General features: G+C 37.9%; 1 protein-coding gene across 1 annotated transcript in view; it reads right to left on the bottom strand.

The window, feature by feature from the left end:
* Positions 1-70: 70 nt before the first annotated feature.
* MTR (5-methyltetrahydrofolate-homocysteine methyltransferase) overlaps positions 71-9,878 on the bottom strand; it is a gene marked incomplete at its 5' end in the record, with an annotated part of 45,939 nt that continues 36,131 nt past the window's right edge. Inside the window, 9 exons of the mRNA XM_010289413.1 lie at positions 71-157; positions 282-394; positions 1,159-1,351; positions 2,587-2,787; positions 5,183-5,379; positions 6,079-6,234; positions 7,441-7,516; positions 8,744-8,842; positions 9,619-9,700. Of these exons, the coding sequence (XP_010287715.1) occupies positions 71-157; positions 282-394; positions 1,159-1,351; positions 2,587-2,787; positions 5,183-5,379; positions 6,079-6,234; positions 7,441-7,516; positions 8,744-8,842; positions 9,619-9,700 (1,204 nt within the window). The remainder of the gene's footprint in view (positions 158-281; positions 395-1,158; positions 1,352-2,586; positions 2,788-5,182; positions 5,380-6,078; positions 6,235-7,440; positions 7,517-8,743; positions 8,843-9,618; positions 9,701-9,878) is intronic.

Below are 9,878 nucleotides of genomic sequence, written 5' to 3'. Positions count from 1 at the left end.
AGGAATGATTTTCTTGTTCCTTCTGGTGTATGGACCAGCAAAAGAAAATGTTCGCCCACAAGTGTCACAGTTATTCAGTATCATATCCCAAAATGGGTCCCAGCCATTTCTCCACCTCTGCCACAGACAAATTTTTTCTCAGTGCATAATCTTCAACCTGCAAAGGGACCACAAAACATTATAAAGATTTGGAAACTCCAGCTTTTACTGTTTACAAATTTTTTGGAACAGCTGCTCACAAGGTGTTTTTGAATGCTGTAACAATGGACTGTGCATGTTACCTGATCTTTACATATCTTGCCAACAGCAAAATATTTGGATTTGGGACTGGAAAAGTAGAGGCCAGAAACTGCAGAAGCAGGTAGCATTGCTAGTGATTCAGTTAAACCAATTCCTGAAAAAGAGAATGAGAATTTTCTTATTCTCTGAATTGCTAATAAGCATAAACTCAGAACCATTTGTAGTTGGGCAGCTTCAAGCAAACTCAAAACCCAAGAAGCTTTCAGACGAACTAAAAACAAAACCATTTTCCACTTGTTAATTATTAAAAAAATACACATAGCTTTAAATATATTGCAGACTTTCAGTACAGTATTACTGTAGAGTAACTGTGTAGCTTGAAGGAAAACAACTTAGACATTTTGGCAAATTAAACGGCTAACCAGAGGTTTTGAAACACAGGAAGGTATTTTTGGAATTGTGGAAGTAGCAGTGAAATGTCTAACACAAAATATCAGAGGAAAACAAATGGAATTCATTCCTTTTTTAAGGGTTACCATCTCAAAGCTTCTGTGGACTAGGAAATACACTGCTGAATTGGCTTTTTTCCTCTTTATATCTGGAATGTCTTCTTGCAACCGTAAGGATGCTAAAATTTTTTTTTTTATGTGCAGCAGAACCCTGTTTGCATGCAGTCTGCTAATTAGGGACACAACTCCTTCACCAAAAGCTCTGGCAGTATTTTGCAAATTCTTCCTTGAATGAGGCAAAATAAAAATGGCAATTGAAAAAGGGGAAGACAGCAATTCCCAGAACCACTTCAGTTTGTTTTGTTTTTTAATGTAGCTCTGCACCACCCAATTTGCTGTTTTGTCGGCATTTCAATCTTTCATTTGTGTAAAAATAGCTTAAGAATCTTAGTAAAGCAGACAGAAGTACCTGTTGTTTCCTCAATGTTTGCAAGTTTCCACATTGTGAGTTTTTCTGTATGGTCAGGCTGGCTTGGATATCCAGGGGCAGGGCGAATTCCCTCGTATTTAATTCTGCGTAGGTCAGAGAGATCTAGCTGCTCAGTACTACAGTAAGCCCAGAATTCCCTTCGAACCCTTTCATGGAGCTCCTCAGCAAATGCCTTGGAATAGAATGCAAATATTTTTTTTTTTTTTTAAATTGTGCAGACTGACCCTATAGCTATTTGGTGAAAACAAACAATGGTAGAGACTTTCTCCCCATTCCATTTTAATTTTTAAGGAGACTCTTATCATAGGTGAGAAATTCAATAGCATTAAAATTAACATATTAACATACAATACTTATTTTGCTAATTAAACTCCTTCAGTTTTTTCTCTTGTTGGTAGACAGTATTTTCTGGTTGTCCTGCTTTAAAATCCTACATACTCAAAGAGGTAAAGATGTGGACAAGTAACCAGAAAAGACGAAGTTCATTAGCCTATGTACAGTACATCACTATAGCACTAAAGTCATTATGTCTTGACTATCTGGGTATCTTGCCCAAGCCTAGCTATGGAGGGCCACATCATTCTTGCATCCATGCTCGTATCAGGTGTAAGTGCGTGCCACTGTTCTTTTTAGCAGAGGACCTTTCCTCTAGCTGAAACGGGGCAACAGCTTTTCTTAACTGCTGTTATAACTTACGCTACTTTGCCAGCAACGGTTGCCTTCAGGAGAAATTTCCGCTTCCGTAAATATCTTTAGATGGCACTGAAACTCTGTTATAGCTTGAAATGGACAACTAGAGCTAACCCTATCTGCATTGCATCGAAGTTGCTGTAAGTTTTAACAAGGTTGCTTATGTTGTAAGCATGATGGCAGACAGATGGGATAGAGGGGTAGCAGGGAAGGGAGAGCATTTTCTAAAGGACTTCAGTTAGAGCTTTAAGAGCATGTCTGTCTAAGCCTAAGACACGTTAAGTCAAAAGATTTGTACCCTGCATACATCTGCATGGTCACCATTACAGTAGAAGGCATGTCAGCGATTCAAGAATATAATCAGTGGGTCACACTTGGGTGCAAACACACTCTCAGGTAGATAAAAAAAGATTTAGAGATAGTTCTTTTTAAACAGTCTTGCTTTAAATCTACTAAATTCTATCCATCATCAAAACCCTCATAAAAAGCTCAGAGATGCTTCTGCAGGTGGAAGATGTGGACAGCAGCGTCTCCTCTGGCTCAGAAGAGGATTCTCAAGACAGCTTCAGTAGAACCAGCTCATTTTCAGATGTAACGCAGAGCATACATTACAGGCAACAGTCTAAGTTTATGTTGAAACTTGAAACAGCAACCTGTCAGGCAAATCTAGTACACGGTCAGAAAATTTGCAAGGAAACGCATGATAAAACCTCATACCTCTGCCAACCGATCACCAAGAGCCTTTACCATGATGATGTTGTATTCATCATCCTGTTTCCTAAATTCATTGCATAACTCATCTACACCAAAGAGGGCCACAGCAAACAGGCCTAAGTAGTCACAAATGCCAGAATCCAGTGGTGCAATGAAGTCAGAGAGGCAGTAATATGGATCTGTGCAGGCAGGGTCTTTCTCAGCCTAAAGTAAAAAAAACAATGCAATAATGTATTTTTTAAATGTTCTGATTTAAGTATTAGCGCGCTGTTAATCTGAAGACCAGTATTAAGACTAAAGGGCTTAAGGCATTTCTGACAAACACCTAACTAGCCTTTGAGCCATGATGGCTTTCTGGTACCTGAATTCAAAGAAAAACACCTCTCTCTCTCTCTCTCTCTCTCTCAGGGTGTTTGGATCACTGAAGGACAAAATGTCAAAGAGGATAGATGTTTTCTTTTTATTTACAGCTAGTAAGATTTAACAGCTGATTCTGCAGACAAATTATTACAAAAGAAGGAACACTTGTGCCAACCACTGTGTAAGAGGAGGAGTTTTCCATCTCTAGCACTCAGATTCCACTTTTGTTAGCAAAACTGATGGTTGATGGTTCGTATCCCAGTTATGCGAACTGCAGAATTCTTCAGCAACTCACATTTTCAAATGGCTGTGAGAATTTATAAACACTCCCAGTTTCTTATGCTACAATCCATATGCTCAGTAATCCAGCCAAAACAGCACCTCAGGATGTAGGTTTAGACTAGCCACATGCAAATAGAAACAAAATGCATCTGTTACTACAGAAAAGTTGAATCCCAAGCAAGGTTCAAGAGGCTTTACGCAAACAGTAAATATCCTGCTCACTGGATCCTTTTCCAAAATGGAAAAAAACTGAGAGAGGGGTGACCAAATGCTGGCCATAGCACCTAACAAGATGTTTTACAGTTGCGGATCTCATCAGCAGAGAGATAAAAGTTATTTCACGGCTATCACTTGGCTGAAGATTCCTCTCCAAGTTTTCTTATTCTATGACAATATTTCCACCCGCTCCCAACTGCCGTTTAAAAACCAAATAAAACACCACCAACCCCCCTGAAAAATAGAGAAAAATTTCCCTAGTTTCTATAACCTACTAGGTTACAGAAAGTACCGTAAAACTGAAGAAATATCCTTTTCCCACATAGGTGAAGTCTATGTTAATTTTGAGGTTCTTCTGTAATGATTACAGTTAAGGAAAATACTAAATGCAATTCTAATCTTTAGATTTACATCACATCCTTAATGGTGCCAATGTCATGGAGAGAACTCTGCATACTGAAAGGAACAATTTATATAAGAAACAGGAGGCAATTATTCTCTTCTACTTCACTCTGGTGAAGCCTCTGCTGAATTACTACATACCCCAGATTGAAAGAGATGCAGCTAAAATACGTAGAGTCTGGAAGAACAGTACTCATAGCTCAGAGTTTCATGGCCTTAACCTTTAAGAAAACCCTGAAGAAATTGGCAATTTATAAGGAAAATAACAGTATTCCAATAGTAAAAACCATTACAAGAAGAACATCAAATCAGATATTCTCCTTAGGAGAACCCTAGGAAAAGGCCAGAAAAAGAAACTGTAGTAAATTTGATTTACATGGGATATCAAAATGTTTAACTAGGAACAGCCCTGCCTGAATGTTTGTGAGAACAGTTTATATAAACATCTGCCGTGGATTGTCAAGATACACTAGATCCATCTCCACGCAACAGATAATCTGTTCCAGGGAACTGGAACAAATAAACTTGAAGTCATGTATTTCTTAGCACAGTTCTGCAACACTGGCACAGGACTGTCCTCATAGAATACTGTACTCCAGATTTTTTTTTTTTTTTTTTTTTTTTGTGCCATGTTTGATGACACTGAATATGTGAGCTATGAAGAAGCCAGGTCAGAAGGTAGGGAAGAAGGAGAGGCAGAATATCTTGAAAATATTCAATCTATCAAAATAAATGCAAATCTAGGCAAGTATGATTCAAGCATGAATACTTATAATAATGATTCTATCAATCAGAATTAGCAACCAACTAACTAATTCTAAACTGCCTCTTCATATGGGGAGTTTTACACAAAAATTAAGTCTATCAAAAACACTTACATCCATTGAGCTTTATTTTCCAGGTATTTTAATTAAAAGTGTTTTTAACCTTTAACACATTCAAGCAGAATTTTTCATCTAAGGCAGAATCCAGAGATGTTAGAGAATTAAGGTTCATTAGGTTCTAATTTAGCACACAGGATCCACGTGATGAATTTACACAGCACAGAGCTCTAGGACATATTAAATATTAAAATGAAGACAGCAAATGCAAGACATCTGAAGATGTAAAATCTATAAAGCATTTTGTACAACTACTACACTGCAAAATACTACAAATACTACAATACAAATACCAGGATCATCACTAACAAGATCTTGTTATTACTGAAAGATATGGCAAGACAATGGCTGAGACAGATTACAACCACCATTTTTTGATAGTGCACTTCTGTTACATTCTTGCAATTCAGGAAAAAAAAAAAAACAACACCACTTTGACAAATGTTCTATCATTGTACCTGTTGCCTCAAGCCATGAAATTTTGCTATTGGTTCTGAAGATCCCACTGCGTCTTCTACTGCATATAAATGGATATCATCTTGAACACTTTGAGCTGGCCAGAACCCAACCACGCCTCTGGCTTGTAGTTTCTTTTGATTAATCAATGTTTTCAGTAGATTTTGAGCATCATTATAAACTCTCTTTGCTTCTTCACCTATTAAAAAAAGAAAACCCTTTAAAAAAAGGCATGTTTTCACAACTGGCTACGTGGGTTTAAGAACTGCTGAAGATTGGTTCATTTTCCACATAATTCTCTGATGACTGCAACAATCTGTCAGCCACAGCAAACAGACAACAGTGTGATTACGTCTATACAACTGTAACAACATATATCTGCAAAAAAAAAGTTTCAGCCAGCACCATTCCAGTAGAGGCAGAGGAGGAAGAATAAATGAGCAACAGAGAACGTGTGCCCACAGTGCAGCAGATCCAGAACATTGATTTCAGTGTCACCCTTGCAGTTTCATCCCATATTTCAAGGCCTACTGAATAGTTTCAGAAGGAGACTAAGCCCTCTTGCCATCTTCACCCACAATGGGGACAAGAGATATATTAAGTTCTCTGCTGCCATTTTCTGCCTATTAAAATACCTCCCTGTGCTCTGGCAGGTGAATTCTAAGTAAGATAACTGAGCATTTTTCCCCATTTATTTTTCCCCAATGAAATTTATTTTTCAGCCTCACAAGCCAACATCTGGTTCATTAAATGTTGCTTTAAACAAATTATTTCACTGACACTAGGTTTCCACGTATTTTCACTATTCCTATGTATTCCAAAACATTCAGAATCTTTGTGCAGCATGGCAGGTCTGTTAGGATTATTTACATGAAGTAAATGAAATTTCAATACTCACCTACAGTTTTATCATTAAAGACTTTAGGGAAGCCCCGGTTGGGATACTTTCCCCTAAGTTGCCAGACATCAAAGAAAGGCTTCCAGTCAATGTATTCTACCAGCTTCTTCAGGTCGTAATCTTCAAAGACTTTTGTGCCAATGAATTTTGGTTTAACTGTAGGAATCAGAAGTACAATCTGACATGATGAAAATAATTTAATATTGCTCCTGTATGTGCAACATAACTGATGCTCACCAGCCTCTACCACTGTAAGTGACCTCTTCCAAAGTAATTGTCTTAGAATTCTGTCATATCGTTCCCAAGTCATAGCATACTCATTTAATCACATTAATTACAATGTGATTAAAAAAAAAAAAGCATAAAAGGCCTATAAAGCTGAAATACAAAATTTAAGGCCTTTTGTTCTTTCACATAAATCAACACTTATTAACTGTTGGGCTTCTGAACTTCTTTCATTGGCACTGTTGTCCAAAGCAGAAGACCAAAAAACCCTACACAACTTATCAATACCTAACGTATTTTACGGGCATATACTTTTCATATTTACAAATCTCGCTTTCTATACACAGACATATTATGTGCTACGGTACTGTGGAATAGTTCTGTAAATTAATATGTAATTTAGAAGAACCTTTGCAACCAGCACACAGTTCTTCACATGCACAAGTGAAAAAGCGAGGTGGATTTATGTTATGACGTAGCCACAAGCTTTGCACTTGTTTTGTTTGTGCTGTTCAGTACTTTGTAATACACCCTTTCTTAAGATGAGCTACTGAAAATTAGCATATTGATGAGTCTTGTAAATGAAAGGACAGAAAGCAGTGGTGTGTTAATGTCACTGCAGGATGCAACTTCTTGTGGAATGCTGTTTATACTTCTAGTCTCAAATTTAAAAAAAAATAAAACAAAACTGATACAGAAACTGATGGGGGAAGGGTAGGAAAAAGTGTGAGGAGGAATTTGATACAAATGCCATGTCACCATGTGTGTTCCATAAATATTGTATAGTAAGCTTCACAACATAGTAAGCCAGTCTGACATTATTTTGCAAAACTGGCATTAGGACTTATCTTTGATTATATGGTGTTATGGGTAACTCATTGTTTTAGGATGTTTTGCCAATTTTTTTATTAACTATTAATTTATTTTTTAAATATACTGTGAAAAATATAAAGCAGAAAAAGGACACTCAAATTTATGAAGAAGAAAAAAAAAATCTGTGCTCAGACAGGTACCAGTTTACTCGAGTTGTTACACTACTGTATCCTGAAGTTTCATGAAGCATAATCTACTAGGGAAGGAAACGGGGCAGGAAACAGGAAAAGCACAGCAACAACAAACAACAACATTTAAACTGACCTGGTTTATGGCCTAATAACCAGTCATTATGGAAACCTTTTCTTCTAGCTTGCTGTAGAGACAAGTATCTTCTTTCCTGTATGGACATAAAGGTTAATTTCACAAAGCCAGCCATCTTTCAGACAGATAAACTGTAACTGTTGACTTGGTGGTAGAGTTTTACTCAAAATGGTGTTCGGGACAAATCTGACAAACAGCCAATTTCAATTCCAACAACTTCCAGTTCACAGGTGTAAAACTAAGATTACATCACAACCATACTACTATTTTTTTCCTCTATACTTCTAATGAAACTGGCCAACAAGATTTCTAGTTCCTCTGAACTACACCAGAAGTCTCTCTACTTCAAATTACATGAAAATCCAGGTGCAGCGAGATATTCTCCTACTGCCTGCAGAAAGCTTAAGATTGCAGTGACACCACCACCAGTGACTGCAGCATGCCTCTGGGCAAACTACTGGCTCTGCTGAAAGACACAGGAAATTTATAGCAACTTCCATAAGGCCCATGAATTCAGTGCTCACCTCTGCTTAAAGGAGAGTGAGTGGACCACTCAGCTTAGTGGACTGCTTCCCTGTGCAAAGACAGTCTTAAATTGTTAAGCCAAATGTTCTCAGCAGGAGGCCTCAAGCTTTACCTTTCTTTATCAAGAGACCAGGTAAGAGCCAGGTGACTTTCAGCTTGCTTCCATGATTACAAAAACAGCCTCACAGAAGTCATATCTTATTTGTTTCCTATTGTTAATTTGCACAGTCCATCTCCACATTTCACTGCTTCCTTCCCTTTACTTTCCTAAAATGGCAGCCTCAGCTCCCTACTTTGAGACTGCTCAGATCTCGAACCTAAACCATATGAACACATCAGGAAAGTCTAGTGTTGTAAAATACTCAACACTGTGGCTTAGTACCAGCAAAAGCAACCAGTGCCATTTTAGTTACCCCAGTGTAACAGTGGCAACTCCCTGTTTCCAGCTACTGCTCCAGGAGAGTACTGGTCTCTTGCATGTTGCTTAAGTTGACATCACTGCCAGCTCCATAGAGATGTCCTAGATGCCACTGATTGCCGACTGAGGACAATCAAGAATTTGCCAAGCATTTGTTAAACTCATGCAGAATTTTTCCTTATAGGCTAGAAAGTTTGATTTGATAAGCACTTCTGGAAGTTTTCTATCAATTCTACTGCATGTTGTAGATCAGCACAAATACACCTGAAGGTCTTCAAAAGGAGCTGCAACAGAGTTAGTAATGAGGCAGGGACCAACCACTTCAAACAAGAAAAGCAGCTAATACAATTATATTTGTACCTTAAGAGACTCATAGTGTTCTTGTCTAATTTCTTCATATTCCTCTACTATTTCTTCAAAGAAATCATCCTTTACACTTTCATCTAAGAGCTGGGAGCACTGAAAAAAGTAAAGAAAAAGTGCTAAGTACATACTATAACAACTAGAGTAAAGAGAGTATGAACTTCAGACTATGCTATCTGTCTTTCAGACTTGTTTCCAATTACACTTGGCAACTCTAAACACTTAGCCTTACCACTAATTTGCAAGGTAGGTCCAAAACATATTTAAGAATATGATTATTACTGAGAGTACTGCCCTACTACACAGGTAATATTAGCAGAGCCAAGTCTGGCTCTGGAAAGGCCTGAGAGGAAAATACTCCAAGACTTTAGAGACTGAATAGTCATAGAAACAACACACAGCTTGGCCTACTTCTTTGCAGCAGGTATTTGCCAGCTAAGGCTACCTATTTGTATGACAGAGCGAGCATCCACCCCGGAAAACTCCAGTCAGCTATTTCATAGTACTAATTTTGCTGTATCGCTAACTTCAGAAATACATCCAAAAACAGAGAGAATAGCAGATCACATCTCACCCCATCGCTCTTCACTATCAAACATCTCAAAACTACAGTCATGGTGTCAGAGTAAATTACGTCACCATCGCTAGAGAAACAGACATTTAAATAAAGGTACCCTGTGACAATAATTGACGCAAGTCAGATGAGATAACCATGTGGCAGCAAAAAATAACAGTAGTTTAGAAACTGGTCTCTGTCGTGCCTCTTCAATTTTCTGCCATAACATTAAGCCTTAGAGGAAAGTATGAGAGGCACAACAGAAAAACAGGGCATAGATTTTTGCACGGATGAGAAACTATAATTTAGAACTTACAACCACAACACTCTTGGATGCATCCAGGACATGAATTACAGGTGCGCTATATCGTGGGGCAATTTTAACAGCTGTGTGTGTTCTTAAATGAAAAAGAAAAAGAGTGAGCGTTTCATAACTGAAACAAACAAAAAACCCAACCCAAACCAAAAAACCCAGACAAAACCCCCAGCAAAATAAATCCTGTCTTAATGTGTATGCCAGAACTTCAAAAGCAGCAAGCAATTCATCCATCTGCTATGCACGGATGATTAAACACA

This window comes from Phaethon lepturus, unplaced genomic scaffold (assembly GCF_000687285.1).
Source record: "Phaethon lepturus isolate BGI_N335 unplaced genomic scaffold, ASM68728v1 scaffold3776, whole genome shotgun sequence".
Lineage (NCBI taxonomy): Eukaryota > Metazoa > Chordata > Aves > Phaethontiformes > Phaethontidae > Phaethon > Phaethon lepturus.
This window is presented reverse-complemented; position numbering and strand designations above follow the sequence as displayed.